Source organism: Palaemon carinicauda, chromosome 2 (assembly GCF_036898095.1).
Source record: "Palaemon carinicauda isolate YSFRI2023 chromosome 2, ASM3689809v2, whole genome shotgun sequence".
In the NCBI taxonomy this organism is placed as follows: domain Eukaryota; kingdom Metazoa; phylum Arthropoda; class Malacostraca; order Decapoda; family Palaemonidae; genus Palaemon; species Palaemon carinicauda.
In genome coordinates, this window is record NC_090726.1 from 36,518,836 (window position 1) to 36,536,012 (window position 17,177).

The window sequence follows — 17,177 nt, forward strand, 5'->3', positions numbered from 1 at the left end:
AAAAGTAGGAACTATTGCACCAGGTGATATATCTCGTTTCGGAAAAAATAGTTTCCTTATCCATGCCAAATCCAGTACACAGTCGGTAATATTGTCCAATATGAAAATAAATAATGATGACATTAAGTTAGATGTCAAACCCCACCTAAATTTTAGCTACGGAAGGGGCGTAGTTTTTAACAGAGACCTATATGATTTTACAGAGGAGGAGATACTGGCCATGTGTCCATTAAATGTTTGGAAAGTTCATAAAGTCCCAGGTACATCAATGATAATCCTTACGTTCCAAGATGCTGATGTACCTTTTCATATTATTATCGAGAACGAAAGGATTAAAGTAAGACCCTTCAAGCAGAAGCCATTGCAATGCTTTAATTGTTTTAAATTTGGGCACCCGTCCAAAGTTTGCAAAAATGAGAAGATGTGTGGTATTTGCTCCAAATCTTACCATGGAGAGTGTGCACTTGGAGCCAGGTGTTTAAATTGCAGCTCGAATCACAAATCCACAGACAAGATTTGCGAGCTATATAAGTTGGAGGAAGCTGCCCTCAACAAATCAAACTTAGAACACATAAGTGTGACCCATGCCAAAAGACTATTAAATAAATCAAATACATATGCTAAGGCATTAAAATCAAACCAACCTAGCACTGCCAATAGCTCAAAAAAAAGTATACTATCTGACAAAATGTCAAATAACGAGGTAACCTTATCACCTCCTGAGGCTTTACCACGGCGTATTAACACTAGGTCATTGCCCATTGCTGTACAGCCTTCAGCCGCCATTACAAAAAGTAATACAAACCTCTCTCAGGCCATGTCCTTGCCTGATCTGATGGAGGTTCCACTTAAGACTAACTTACCTGATGCACCTGTTGTGGGAAAGGTGCAAAAACCTCGAATCCCACCATCTATTAATCGCAAAAGAGAGAGACCTCCATCTCTCTCTCCACCCTCCATTAGAAACGTTAAGGTTATGACATCAAATAAATTTGATGTTTTGTCTGTTGATGTTTCTAATGAACCAGAAGATGGACTGAATAAATCAGAAATTCAAGTTGAGGTCCACCATCCACCTCAACAAATAGATAAAAAGAATACAAAGAAAATCACCAACGTTAAACCCAACATAACAAGACCACCTCTGAAGAAACCTACTGGTAATAATGCTACATTAAAAACTTCTAATGGGAAGACCTCATCCAAGATGTCTTCCAGAAATAATCCATAGTTTTCTCCTCCATTTTGCAATGGAACTGTCAGGGTTTGAGGGCGAAATATGAAGAACTTAAGCTCCTAATTCATGAGCATTCCCCCATAATTGTATGTCTACAGGAAAGTATGCTTGATTCTAACACTCCTAGTCCTCGAGAGTATGTTAGCTATAGAACACCATATAATCAACAAGCAGGGAGCCATGGCGGAAGTCTCATGTACATTCGTCGAGATGTTCCCCAAATACCCATGTCTATACGTACAACCCTGCAGGCAGTTGTTGTACAAATTGATATAGGGAGAAAATATACAATATGCTCTCTGTACTTACCTCCAAATGATAATATTTTATATGATGATTTAGCAGAGGTCATTCAACAACTCCCTCAACCTTTTCTCTTACTGGGAGATATGAATGGTAGACATCCTTTATGGGGTGATGTTTTGGCCAACACAAGGGGCAATATTATCTCATCAATTGTGGAGAATGAGGATGTGGGACTCCTTAATACAGGAGAGCCCACACACTTCCATGTTCAGACAGGTACTTTGTCATGCATTGACCTTTCAATTGCAAGCTCTAACTGCCTTCTTAATTTTGATTGGAGGACATTAGATGATTGGCATACTAGTGATCATGCACCAATCATTATAAACACCAACAAGGGTCCGCCTTTGCAAAGATCGCCACGTTGGAATCTAGACAAGGCAGACTGGGTTAAATTTTGTGAGCTAAGTGAAATCGAAGGGAGAGCAGAACAGTTTGAAAGTGTTGATGATGCCATAGACCTACTGAATGGAACTCTTCATACAGCAGGAGTCAATTCAATTCCCAAAACAACAGGGTTATTCAAACGACGACCAGTCCCGTGGTGGTCTTCAGAACTAACTGCACTCCACAGAGCCACAAGAAGATCTCTAACACGATTGCGTAGACGCAGAACTGATGAGAATTTAATAATGTACAAGAAATGTAGAGCACAGTTCCGTCGTGCCATGAAAGAAGCAAGGCGCCAGTCATGGATGTCTTTTGTTTCCTCTATTAACAGTAGAACACCACCATCTTCTGTGTGGAGGAAAGTAAAAAAGATAGCTGGCAAATTCACCCCCAACCCACCACCAGTGTTGAAGGTGAATGGCCAGTATGTAACAGAAGCAAATGAAGTTAGCAATGCCCTGGCTAATCATTTTTCAAATGTATCCAGCAAGTGTGAAGGAGCCCCTGGTCACCAGTATAGGAGCACTGAAGAAAAGAAAATTTTAAATTTTGCAACAAGAAGGGAAGAGTCGTATAATTCTCCTTTCACTGAAAGAGAATTTGATTCCGCACTTGCTCATTGCAACGATACAGCCCCTGGACCCGATGGAATTCCATATGCAATGATTAAACATGTACATTTTAATACAAAGCTATTTATTTTAAGCATTATTAATAGAATATGGCATGATCATAGCTACCCAAGTGTTTGGGAACTAGCCATTATTTTAGCCTTTTTAAAACCCGGTAAAGACAAGTTTTTAGCAGCAAACTATCGTCCTATTGCATTGACATCTTGTTTATGTAAAATCATGGAGAAGATGGTCAATGCAAGGCTGATATGGTACCTTGAAAAGAAAGGTATTTTATCACCGATTCAATGTGGATTCCGAAAAATGCACTCAACGACTGATGTGTTGATACGACTTGAGTCATCTATTTGTGAAGCCTTTGCTTCCAAACAGCACCATGTTACAGTATTTTTTGACCTTGAAAAGGCATATGATACCACATGGAGATATGGTATTCTTAAAACCATTCATGAATTGGGATTGAGAGGAGAGCTGCCACTATTTATTCAGGCATTTCTTTCACGTAGAGTTTTTCAAGTGAGAGTGGGGGAAACTCTATCAGAGAGTAAGTGCCAGGAAGAAGGAGTTCCTCAGGGTAGTGTGCTGAGTGTAACCCTTTTTGCACTAGCAATTAATGGGATATCCTCAGCCATTCCCCAGGATGTTCTCTCAACACTATTTGTGGATGATCTCTCAATATCATTTGCTGGCACTAGAATGGCAATGGTTGAGAGAAAAATCCAACTCGCTATTGATAAAATTATCCAGTGGGGTGACATGAATGGATTTAAGTTCTCGACAAGTAAAACTACCATTGTCCATTTTTGTCGTATCCGGGGAGTACATCCAGATCCGGATATATACATTAAAGGTCAACGGATACCATGTGTATCGGAAACCAAATTTTTAGGTTTGATATTTGACTGTAGACTTACATGGGTTTCTCACCTAAAAGCGCTAAAAGCTAAATGTGTTGAAGCTCTGAATATCTTAAAAGTATTGTCCCATACATCATGGGGGGCAGACCGCAATACTATTTTAAAATTATACAAGGCCTTAATTTTTTCCAAAATTAGTTATGGTTGTGAGGTATATTCTTCAGCCACCCCAAGCCGGTTAAAAATATTAGACTCGATACATCATGCAGGTATTAGATTATCTACTGGAGCTTTTAAAACCTCGCCTATCCCAAGTCTCCTTGTTGATGCTGGAGAGTTACCTCTAGACCTTTACCGAATGTCTTCCATTCTTCGGTATTGGTTTAGATTGCAAAGACTCCCTAGCTCTCTAGCCTTTCAGACTGCAAGCCTTGTAAGACACGCATCATACTTTGAGTTGCACCCAAAATCTCCTCAACCTTATGGCTTTCGGGTGAAACGATTTTTAAATAGTCTGGATATAATTAGAAATAAGGTACTTCCATTCAAGGTATCATCAACGCCTCCGTGGAAATTACCTGACATATCTTTTTGTAAATACTTTATTGGAGTTAAGAAGAATATGACTGACTTAGAATCCAGGTCTCTTTTTATGGAACATGTCGAAGAACATAGGGGATCGACTTTTATATATACTGATGGCTCCAAATCTGATGCTGGCGTTGGATTTGGAGTACATAGTAATGATTTTAATTGTAGAGGTGCACTTCCTCTAACAGCTTCCATATTTACTGCCGAACTGTATGGCATATTAACCGCTATTGAGAAAATAGCTTTGGAAAAGGAGGGTAATTTTACAATTTTTAGTGATGCAAGGAGTGTTCTTCAAGCTTTAGAAGTTTTTAATTCTAGTAACCCTCTAGTTTTAAAGATTTTAGAATGGCTTTTTATTATTGGACGGAAAGGTATAACTGTTCGATTTTGTTGGGTTCCAGCACATGTAGGTGTGTCTGGGAATGAGAAGGCAGATTTACTGGCGAAGAATGCGGCTTCCGAGTTGCTACCAAGGAGGTATCCCATTCCATGTAACGATCTCCTACCTTACATCAAGAAATTGGTTTGTGATAAATGGCAACAGCACTGGGACAGTCAAGATGGCAATAAAATGAAGGAAGTAACAAATATCATATCACCTTGGAGGTATAACATGATTCCCCGAAAATGGGAGACGACTCTTTGTCGTCTCCGTATTGGTCACACACGGTTGACACACGAGTTTCTGCTGAAGGGCCAACACCAACCGTATTGCGAGGACTGCTTAGTACCTTTAACAGTGAGGCATTTGTTGACCGAATGCCCTAATTTTACTAACTTAAGAAATAGATATCTGTTTGAGGCTCGAGGTGAGGATGGCAGGTTTATCCTTGCCAAGATTCTTGGACATGATGTGTCTTACTATGCGAGCGGAATTTTTAGATTTATCTCAGAGGCAGGTCTTCTGAAAACTATTTAACTATTATAATGACTTTTTAATTTTTATGGTTTTAATCGAATTCTCTATTAATTTTCATATACAGTAAATGGTATCGGCGTCAATGACCTTAGATGTCAGGATGCCAGAAAACTTTCAATCAATCAATCAATCTCCTTTGTCTCTTGCTCCCTATGCAAGAGAAAGTCTGAGAGTTTCGGGAGATTCTCGCTGAACTGTCGTCCTGCAATATCTGCATCCAACTTCCCTACTGAGAAGGTTAGGTGGATTTCTTTCCATTCCTTATCCTCCATTGGCATGGCTAACGACAGGGGTCTACACTCCTCGAGTATAAGGCAAGGTTTGCCATTCTCTACTGCCTTGGCAACAGCTTTAAAAGACTTCGACATAAAGGGGAAGGCTATTGAAGCAGGAGCAAGAAAGGTAGGATGCTTCTTGCTCAAGGTGGACACTTTCGAGTTCGTGTAACCCACCTTCTTTAGGCTGCTCGACAAAGAGAGCCTGTGCCTTATCGTGGTCGAATACCATGACCTCCTTTGGTTCCGTCTCCTCTTTTGACGCTGGCTCCTGCTTCAGACGAATGGAGCAGTTTGGGTAAGCATTAAAGCTTGGCCAGAACTGGATGTCGTTTAAGGGGACGGCTACCATCTTCTCCGATATGTAGAGTTTGCCGTTAGTAATTGGCATAAACTCCGCATACCTCCAGGGATTGGTTTTGAAGCAGGATGGTAGGTCTTGGACTCTGGGTAGCTTGTATGACGCTCGGGAGGCAGTGAGTCGAGCTACACGGAGCTCTCTCTCGTCTCCCTGTCCTCTCTTAGCCTTGCTTGCGAATACTCTCCATTAGGGCCGTAAGATGAGCCAGTGCTTGGTTCATGTTGCCCGATGGAGGGGTAAAGGCAGATGATGTCGAGGGTAACGGCTCTGGTGCCGGCACAGACAGACATCTTCTTCCGGGGGTAGAGTAGACTCCTCCTCGGGATCATCCTTCAATAGATCCATTTCAGTGTCCGTTAACACTTCAGACATCCTTTCCTCTTGGTGGATGTCCATGCCTTGCAATGCCTCACTGACATCAGTCTCGATGGCAATCTGGACGCAGGGAGGTACGACAGCTTCACTACCTGCTTTCGGGAACAGCAAGCCGCGCATCCTGTCGTTAGGCAGGTATGGTCCCGGAGACTTCTTCTAGAACCCTCGTACCCATTTGCGCAGCTTTTCCTGTGCTGCATCACTCGACTCCGTTGACTTGGGGTCGTCGAAACCTTCGGTCACCAAGGTCCGGCAGATGTTGCAGTCTTCGGGGTCCCAGTACCGCAGGGTTTCGGTAGTGATGGTGCAGGGGGCATGAGACCTGCACGCTTTGTGACCACGAAGCTCCTACTCCTGTGGTTACAGAAGACCACGTCGCACTTCATTTGGGGTTCCTCCTGTAAAGAAAGGAAATTTAAATGAGTATGCGGTTGTTTATCTCACATGGTAAACAGATATGCAAAATATTAATATTTTAACTATTATAGCTTAGAATAGTAAGCTAGAAGGGAAATAGGAAAGACACATACTTGTGTCTCCTGTCTAGTCAATTGCTGTGACCTCCCCCAATATTAAAGTTATAGATTTTCCTTATCCAGGCGAACTCAAAGAGAAGGGTTCTAACCTCTAGGGATAGAAAAAGTGTAACACTGACCCTTCTTAAGTTCTTTAATATTGTGGGGTAAGTTATTAACCGATTCACTATCAGTGTATTGAAGGAAATCTTTTCTTTCAATATAGGACTGGTCTCAACAATAGACTGTGCAAAGATACCCAAAGTATGTTGGAAAATAACTACTGTATAATATATACTATAGTTTTCTTTCAGCAGTATATACTATACTGGCTACTGTATAATCATATACTGTAGTTCAGCCGGCAGGTTGTCGGCTAGGCTAGCACCTGGCGGCACGGTCCGCCCGGCATGTCGCTGGCTGGTTAGTTCCTGGCGGCACCGGTCCAGTCGGCATGCCGCCGGCTAGGTTAGTACCTGACGGAACCGGTCCAGCCGGCACTGGCTGACAGAGAGAGAGAGAAAGCATGGAGTGAAGGGCTGTCTTATTCAAGTGTATGTTTACAATAGATAAGGGTGTAAGTACTTAACCTAACTGCCTTCCTCCAGAATGAGGGTTCATATGGAAGGCGAGAATGTATCATTCAAGCTTCCATCAAGCCACAAGACCCGTTGCCGGTTCCTGCCGGTTTCAGGAATGTGGATGGCAGTCCAAGGGAGGACTGAAGAACACTCTACAGTAGAGGGGTCTCCCACCGGCAGCCGTCACATCCAGCATAACCTTTCCCGGAGCCTTGCGTCCATAAGGGAATGACTGAGTGACCAAACAGCTGCTTATGTAGGAGCACGGCCGGCACCACAATCTACCCGGCGAGCGGTGAGATTGTAGGACAACGGCCACAGGATTGCGTAGCTAGGCCATCGCTAAAGGACAGAGAGGGGCAGGGAAAAGGGTCCTGTATCAAGTGTAGAAGAAGGCGGCAGGATTGCCGCCACTTCCACACAAGGGTGAAACTTTGTTTCACTATCGGCGCCATCCTAGGCGGCAGAAGAATATCTATTCAGCCTAGGGTCTGCCGACACAGGACTAGTCTTCTAGACCGCAGGGGAGAAGGTGGCGGCATCATACTACCACTTCAAGTGCGGCCTAGGGAGGCTTAGCCAGCCTCCTATGCCGACAGGTCTAAGCTGGTGGGGGAGTGACTAATCGCCCTGCTGCTCGGCCGCCGGCAGAAAGACTGAATACTCTGAGGTTCTGTCGAAAACCCAAGCCTTGATATTCGCCGGAAAGGGTGGGAGACAGAAAACACTAGCCTAGTCAAGCCAGAGTGAATTACTCTATGGCAAGACCAAGATAGGGTTGTCGCCTATAGCGGCACTCAGAGGGAAGGAGGGATTACCCTTAAATCTCTACAGGAGACGCGTATCGAGTTATATAACTAATTCTAGGAGATATACTATCTCCTGTTGAATTGATAAAACGATAGAGGGTAAACAGGGATAATGTATGAAAGTATACTAAAGTGCATAGGCTAGGTAGCCTAGCGCGGGGCAAAATCTCTGTTACCTAAATCGCCGAAACTCTAACGTATAAGATCGACACAAGGAAGAGGAAATTTGTATGCATATATATATATATATATCTTTACTAGTATAATTGTGCCTAAATAGCTTCCATAATTTATTGATGCTATTACAAACAGGAATGTCGTTCTGCTAACTAAATAACACATGTATAACAAACGACAGCGCCCATGTCGCCTCCGGTGACCGCCCAAGCTGAATAACACATTAAATTAAACTAATTTCACTGTGAAGCAGGAGCTAAAAATTATACACTGTAAAGATTAAAAACTCAACTTTCCAGAGGCAAAAGAAGCTGGAGATTGCATGATAATTCCTCACAATAACGATCAAAAGCATTATATAAACAGGGAACACCACCGTGCGCAATCGCTACAGAAATAGGAATGAGCGCTATCTTGGACACTCGTAATAGTATGGGAGGAAGGGTAACCTTGATAACGGCTCCCCTTCTGTTTTTGCCACTCTTCCCCCTCGAAACGAACACGCTATTCGGAGTGTAGATTGCTATGTGTCGTATCAAGATATACGTCCCCTGATATTATGCGATATCCTTAAGAAAAATTTTAAAGATATTCGCGCCAGGAGTTAGAATTCTGGAGACCTAAAGGTCAATTCTCTGGGAATATAACTGTAACCAAATATCCCTTAGAAAGCTACCTATAGGAACCTTCCATCAGGACGACATGGTTTGAGCCCATAAAAACGAATTTTGATCAAAGTGAAAAATCTATTTTTGGGTGAGAGGGCCATGTCGTCCTGATGGACCCACCCTTTTGCTGACCCCTCCCAAAATTACTTTATCTGTGGCCATTTCTGCTTAACGGCAAGAAAAGGAATGGCCTCCCGGTAGTAGTAGGGAAGGAGGTCCACCGGGTACCTAAAACGGCACTCCTTTCTTTTGCCACTCTTCCCCTTACATCGTAGAGGTAAATCTGTTCGGGGTGAAGATTGCAATGTGTCGTACCTAGAATACGTCACCTGATATTATAGGATATCCTTTATTGGATACTCGCGCCAGGAGTTAGAATCCTGGAGACTTTCAGTTTAATTCTCTGGGAGTATCACTGTAGCAAATATCCCTTAGAAGGCTACCTAAAGGAACCCTTCAATCAGGACGACATGGCCCTCTCACCCAAAAAATAGATCTTTCACTTTGATCAAAATCCATTTTATAGTTTATATATGACATATCTGTTTCGATGTTACTATTTTTAGAATAATTTATTGTATATTTCCTCATCGTTTATTTATTTCCTTATTTCCTCTCCTCACTGGGCTATTTTTCCCCGTTGGAGCCCTTGGGCTTATGGCATCTTACTTTTCCAACTAGGGTTGTAGCTTGGCTAATAATAATAATAATATTAACCAGAGATGAATACAATGCGTGTCTGACCAGACAAAGGACTCAAAAACTCTCTAGCGGTAGTATCTCAATGGGTGGTAGGTGCCCCAGACAACCTACAACCACAGACCAACAATTCAATTCAGTCTACTACCGTAATTATGATGGCATATACTGAGCTAGAAGTATTAAAGAAAATACGGTATGGTATGCAGAACAGAATTACCTTGGAATTGGCTGGAACATATTTTAACACGCTTTAACGGTGAAATTATATCGAACTTTACATAAAAAATTAAGTATTTCAGAAAAAAAAAATTGGCAATTTCGTTTAACTTTAGCATAAGATTCTACCCGGATCACCGTAAAAATAGATGTGTTATATAAATGGGCCCTTAAGGGAAATAAATATTACGAATACGTTGCCAGAAATGACCAATGGTGTAAATCGTTATCTCGTAATTTCCTCATACAATATAACTCTAATTTAACGGAGAGATTGTTAACCAAAAATTAGACGTTTCAAAAAGAAACAGCGTAACATGGAAAGGTAAATATCGAGATAATTGAGCAAGCTTTGACACCAGGAATTCTATGGAGTCTCCAACATTATAAACATTTTAACAAATGTGTGCTATTCTTCACCCTACCCGAATCCATTTTAATACCTCATGAAAGAACGAAAACTTTTGAAACATTTACTGTCTTTTCTTTGTTATCTCTGTCCTATTTCCCATTCTTGGGTTTACTCATCTCGTATCACACTATGATTTCAGTAACGGTTTCACAATGTCGGATAATTGAGTATAAGTGAAAAGTTCATCTTGTCAAGATAAATAAGAAACAGATGGGTCCTACTCAAAAGTACAACTTGGCAACTCCCGTTCATCCCCATGCCGTGGGCAGAGTTGCCAGTTTGGCCTTTTTTTCAGGCCAAAAAACCCTCAAATTTGGCCTTTATTAAAAAATTAGTTGGCTGTTAGTAATACGAAAAAGCCTTTTTTTACTAATGGGTTGGCCTTTTAAAGCTTCTATTGACTAGAAGTTGGCCTTTTTTTTCCTCTAGAAAACCTGGCAACCCTGGCCGTGGGGCCATCACCAATGCCGACACCGTCACCGAAGTTTGATTTAAACTGACTTAAAGTTTCACTAGACGTTATCAGAAGAGACTCACCGATGCTATTGGTGGACCCAGACCACGTCGAAATACTTTTCTTCCTAAAACTGTTAAGTTGTAAGAGTGACTTAACCTTGTGAATGCACTGTGACCAAAAAATGAACAGTCGGCCGCAGAGCCGCAGGTTGTTTGTCCATCAGCTGACTTTGAACTGTAAACAATCCTGCACTTTAGCCAGGGTTGCCAGATTATTTCGACTGAATTATCGTACATGAGCCTTAAAATTGTCGTTTTTCAACCAAGATTATCGTACACAGTTTCAATATAATTATTAGGGTGTTACATGATTGACTTATTTCAAAAGATTTTAGTATAATTGTTTAATTAAACCCACACACACCTACATTGTTTATACCTTAGGTATGTATCGTACCGGACCCAAAATAATCGTACACGTACTATAATTATCGTACGAATGGCAACCCTGACTTTAGCCAACGTTCCAACAGCGCCACTGCGTAGCCCACTGTGTTATTTTCTTTGCCTTCTCTGCCATGATGCCATCTAGTTTATCCTGACCATGCCGTCTGACTGCCACGGCCTGAGGACGCAGAAAAACGACGTCATTTATACAGTTATGATGATACATATGGAGCAAAGTTTTAACCTATAGCTGAAGAACAGAAACTGTGTTTTCTAACCTTATTTGCTTTAGACCCTAAAATGTAGTTTTAACCTTGAGTAGCTACCCCAATTGTAATATTGACTAGCACAATGAATTTCAATGCATTTTAAACGGAAGTGGAAACAAGTGTCATTGTGTGTCCTGTGTGTCTTTACCTTGTCCTACTAAAGTAAATAATTTACGTTAATAAAAAACAATGTGAAAGCTGTGAATTATTAAGATATTTTTGTAGCGACCTTCCTTATGGGTATATTACCTCCATGAAGAGAGTCACTACAAACTTTTCTATCGAGTCATTCTATATATTTATGTTTGTACGCTATTATTACATTTCATCGCTCATGGCAGCAAAGATAACTAAATAATTAAATTAAATATGTAAATATTATTACTGTTTAAAACATTAACATAACAAATAAATATAAAATGAAAGAAGGGTTACGATTGTTCAAATCTTTACAAAATAGATGATGATGAAAGGCATTATTCAAATCTTTACAAAATAGATGATGATGAAAGGCATTAATGTTATTACTTATTACGAGATGCACTGCATTGATGGGAATGTGCTCAATATTCATACTGCTGTTGCAATTCCCTGAATAAAATCGAATGTCATGAAATTATATAAAAGAAGATTTAAATTTTACGCTGGTTCCTGGTTCCTGGTTCCTGGTTCCTTATTGCTCACTCCGCAAAATAAGTTTGCGGGCACTCTATCTCTTTATAGATAGGTGCAAAGCTTCTAAGCTTATTCTTATTATTAAGTTTATATCATCTGTGCCTTAAATAAATTAATATCATAATGAGGTTCACAGTCTTTACTTTTATTCCCTTATACTTTGAAATTGGATACGATAACACCTTGCTATCATCAGTTTTGGCAACCTGTTGTGGTAATCAGTTTGGGCTTCCTAAACTCTTCTTTTATATTCATTGCCCTATCTATAAATGCAGCCAGATCTCTGCTAGGATTTTTTAGCATACCGAAACTTATTTCTACATTCTTCAGCTGTTCTAACTTTGGGCATAAAAATAAATGTTCGGTGGTGTCTTCTTCCTCTTTGCATAGATCACACAAATTGTCATCATATTTTCCCCTGAAATTTGCTTTTAAGTTGAGCATATTTAATCTTGCTTTCATCACAAGGGATGCCTTATCCAGATACATTTCTCTGATATAAGGCATAGGGCCATTTCCTTTAATAAATCTTAATTTTTTCATTATTTTCTTTTTTTCTTCAATAGTTTCTTCTATTTTTTCTATAATTCTTTTCTTGATTTCTTTTTTCAGGGTCCTTTTCCCCCAACTTCTTATTTCTTCCACTTCCATCCCATATTTACTGCAGATTTCTTCTACGCTCTTGCTCCAGCACTTCCCATACGGGTTCTTCAACTGATCCTCAATTATCTCTCTTACTAATCTTTTTTCCTCGGAGTTTATGATGTTATGGAAGAGCATTAACTTCTTATATTCTATTCTGCAGGACACCGGCCATATTCCTGTTTCTGCAAGTATGCCCCAATATGGAGTACTCGCAGGTAGTTCATACATATTTCTTATTATCTTGTATTGGAGGTTTTCTAGATCTTTCATATCTTTGTCCCTAATTACACTCCAGGTCTCCACGTTGGCAAATATTGTTGGTACAACTACTGTTTCATATATTTTCTTTCTGACTTCCAATGCCATCTTTCCAACTTTTCTCGTATCCCCATATTTTCTTATTTCTTGGGTCATATATGCAACCCTCTGGGTTTTTTTACTGATACTTAATTCTTTGTTTCCCTTCTCTGTATACCATTCACCCAGATACTTATATTCCTTAACTAAACTTACTTTTCCGTTCTTCACTTTTGTTTCAATCTCCACCTCTTTCTCTTTCTTTCTTTTGTTAATTCTTAATACACCCGATTTTTTGGGGTTGGTGTTTATAGTGAACTTCTTTAGGGTCTCTAGGCTATGGCAGTTACTTATGGCACATTCGATACCATCTTTCCTTCCTGAGGGAAACATTATATCATCTACATATACAAGTGATTCAATTTCAATATTTCTTATCAATGTGATATTTTTTCTGCTAATGCTATTAACTTTGTCAGTTGCTATACTGCATAGCTTGGGTCCATATATAGTTCCTTGTCTAACATTTCCTTCAATCGTTATATCTTCTGTTGTACCTGCTGGGCAGTTGATGGCTGCTCTACCTTTTTCATTCAGCTTCAGGCTTCAAAAGTACTTCAGGTTCAGGTTCTGGGGTGAGGCATAGCCTTTACAACGGCGCCTCTGTGTCTTTTAGTTTTGTGTGTTCCTTATTTTCACTAGTTTTTCTCTTTTCATCCACATTTGTTGTAGTATACTTTTCTTATTTTCAATATTCTCTTCACAAAAAAGGAATTTTCAAACTGTTTGTGCACTATCTTCGTTGTACTGCTAAAGTCTATTCTTGGTTACTCGTATATTTAATATTCTTCTTCTTCATACATTCTTTCTTATCCCTTTTACTTACTTTCGGGAGTCTGAGTAATAGATGTGGCAACATCCCTGACTGGTGAACACCAGACTAAGGTTCGAGTCTCGCTCAAACTCGATAGTTTCTTTGGTCGTTGCAACCTCACCATCCTTGTGAGGTAAGGATGGGGTGTTTGGGGGAGCCTACAGGTCTATCTGCTGAGTCATCAGCACCCATTTCCTGGCCCTCCTTGGTGCTAACTTGGGTGGAGAGGGGCTTAGGCGCTGATCATATAAATATATAAGGTCGGTCTCAAGGGCATTGTCCTGTTTGATACGGCAATGTCACTGTCCCTTGCCTCTGCCATTCTGGAGTGGCATTTAAACCTTGATGAACAGTTTTGTTAAATTGCATATAAAAATATTTGAGAAAAATAACGAAATATTTTGTTTTGACATTCCTAACAAAATATACAGGAACAGTTTCCATGTGTAATGCCATGTAGGCTATGCATGTATGAATAAACACTACCATTTTTTAATACAAAAAAATCATATTTACTTTCTATATTGGAAATAAAGTGCTTACACTCAGCTGGGAATTTTTTTTAATCGCTATTATAGTTCCTGTCCCCGCCAAAATAAAAGATAAAAGATAGTCTAGCTAGGTCATTGTTCATCCAGATAGTATTTCGAAGATTATATCTAATGATTCTTATAACATTACGTATTTGATCTACAGACCTTAATGTAATTGCTTTTAACTATTTGATCTACAGACCTTAATGTAATTGCTTTTAACCATTTGATCTACAGACCTTAATGTAATTGTTTTTAACTATTTGATCTACAGACCTTAATGTAATTGTTTTTAACTATTTTATCTACAGACCTTAATGTAATTGCTTTTAACTATTTGATCTACAGACCTTAATGTAATTGCTTTTAACTATTTGATCTACAGACCTTAATGTAATTGCTTTTAACTATTTGATCTACAGACCTTAATGTAATTGCTTTTAACTATTTGATCTACAGACCTTAATGTAATTGCTTTTAACTATTTGATCTACAGACCTTAATGTAATTGCTTTTAACGTACTTATTTTGACAGACCTTACTGTAAGTGTTAAATAATTTGCTTTTTGCGTTAAGACAACTTGCCGTGAATGCCATTCACGGGGGAGGGGGGAGGAGGGCCATTGCACAGCTTACTCTAAATATAATTTCATTTGCTTTTTGGTCTGTGTAACTTAGTCTATTCTATTTTTTTTCTGTGGTTTACACAACTTACTTAACATATCAAATAGTGTTTTTCTGTGGTTTACACAACTTACTTAACATATCAAATAGTGTTTTTCTGTGGTTTACACAACTTACTTAACATATCAAATAGTGTTTTTCTGTGGTTTACACAACTTACTTAACATATCAAATAGTGTTTTTCTGTGGTTTGCACAGCGCATTTATATTTTTTCTGTGACTTTTTTTTATTTACTTTAAAATAGTATCTATTTTCTGTGGTTTACACAGCACACTTATATTTTTTTTCTGTGGCTTTTGAAGCTTTTTTTATACGTGCTTTTTTTAATTCACTACTCTTTCACATATTTTACTCGTTACTAATTGTTAAATGTTACTAGGGTAAGGATAATAAAAACATGTAAACAGGGAACATTTTTTAATTTGATCCTTTATTTCTAACTGCATAACATATATATAACTGGTTTTGGTACACTAGTCCAAAATGAATACATAAATTGTGAAATTCTTACATTATCAAGAAACTGCGCAAATGCTATGTTAAAAGATACTCCCACTAAAGATACTTAGGTGGAAAAAAGGGTGAATAAGTTTCTCTACTAAAGGACAGAGTACACTTGAATATTAGGAAAATTAATCATGAATAAAACAGAAATAGTGCATTACCCTTCCTACTTAAGTAATAGCAGAGAAATAATTAATTCAAAACAATGATCATCAACTGTAACTCGGCTATATATATTATTCCTCAAATTCACAGTATAGGGAATTAATAACTTCTTGTTTCGGCCATCACACATCGTGCCATCTGACCAGATAATGTAGCGTGGCCAAAGGTAAAATGTAGCGCAACACTACTTCAGAGGAGGCCTACAGCGCATGATCTGTACCCAAAATGATTTTGAAACAACACATTCCTATATCTTGCTCGATACAGTACACCCTTTATGCTACTTAATGACATTTGATGAATAGTTATTCATGACTTACAGTGTATTTAATGTTTTAATATTCTTATATGCACAAACTCATATACACAGGGCACAAATGATGTTTCTTAGAGGGATAACCAAAAAGTTACTTTTAAAAACCTTAATTTAAAATTCTTGGGATCCAGAGGTGGATAGAAGTGGACAGTGAAATATTTTGTTATTAATCATGCATGCGATTGAAGCTTCGTTAGAGCTATAATGCGAAAATCTTATTAACGCAAAAGTGGAAAAATAACCTCTCGTTTGTTATGTAGCCTACATATAAAAAAACTACAATTGGAAGATAATAGTAAATAACTTGGAACGTTAATAGATGAAGATAGTTTATTCTTCAGGTTAATTGACCATTTTGACTCAAGTCCTGATACAAATTATATTTTTTTGATTGAAACTTTGTTGCTAATTTAGAAGCTTCATACTCGATAATTACAATTGCTTAAGATCCTAAATGATGGGAATAAATTCCGTCTAAGATTTTTCTTCTATTTGTCGATTTATTCTGAATAAATTCTGTCTGAGATTTTTCATCAATTTGTCGATTTATTCCGAATAAATTCTGTCTAAGATTTTTCTTCAATTTGTTGAATTATTCCGAATAAATTCTAAGATTTTTCTTCGATTTGTTGAAATATTCCGAATAAATTCTGTCCAAGATTTTTCTTCGATTTTGTTGAATTATTACGAATAAATTCTGTCTAAGATTTTTCTTCGATTTGTTGAATCATTTCATCTTCATTTGTTAACGGGCTTCTAGTCTTTATAAACATTAGGTGTAAACAATAGATTTTAAATACACATTATTCATGAAGTTTAGCAGCAATGAGAGAGAGAGAGAGAGAGAGAGAGAGAGAGAGAGAGAGAGAGAGAGAGAGAGAGAGAGAGAGAGAGAGAGAGAGAGAGACCTATAAACATTTCAAATAACATAAATAATTAATAACCAGTTTTCATATTACAGTATTTATCATGTATCTCACTTGTTTATAAAATTGCAAAGTACAATAAAAATTACAAAGGCAAAATATCACTAATTCAATCAATGTCATGATTTCTGTTTACTAATAGCCTACTGTATTGTAGAAATTTACAACATTGAAATAAAAAGGGCTTTACTTATTTAACTTTGTGACTAATTGTAAAGCATTGAAGATTTTAATCAATCCTCTATACCTGTTCTCCTTTGGTTCATGATTTTGATTAAAACTAATGGATTAAAATAAACAGATTACGAAATTTTGATGATGTGGATTAACTTGCAAACTCAAGATTCTGACAGTCATTG

At 38.5% G+C, this 17,177-nt stretch overlaps 2 protein-coding genes across 4 annotated transcripts in view; both read right to left on the reverse strand.

Annotated features, from left to right (window-relative positions):
• The window catches only part of LOC137616081 (peptidyl-prolyl cis-trans isomerase-like), a 58,250-nt gene extending 47,471 nt beyond the window's left edge, over positions 1–10,779 (reverse strand). Inside the window, exon 1 of the mRNA XM_068345756.1 lies at positions 10,564–10,779. Coding sequence (XP_068201857.1) covers positions 10,564–10,779 — 216 coding nt within the window. The remainder of the gene's footprint in view (positions 1–10,563) is intronic.
• Positions 10,780–16,726: 5,947 nt separating this feature from the next.
• Positions 16,727–17,177, reverse strand: part of LOC137623863 (tripartite motif containing 13-like) — a 101,722-nt gene continuing 101,271 nt past the window's right edge. For all 3 annotated transcript variants that reach the window (XM_068354675.1, XM_068354680.1, XM_068354672.1), the window contains one exon: positions 16,727–17,177. This exon is cut by the window's right edge and continues 525 nt beyond it. The gene's annotated coding sequence lies outside the window, so the exon portion shown is untranslated.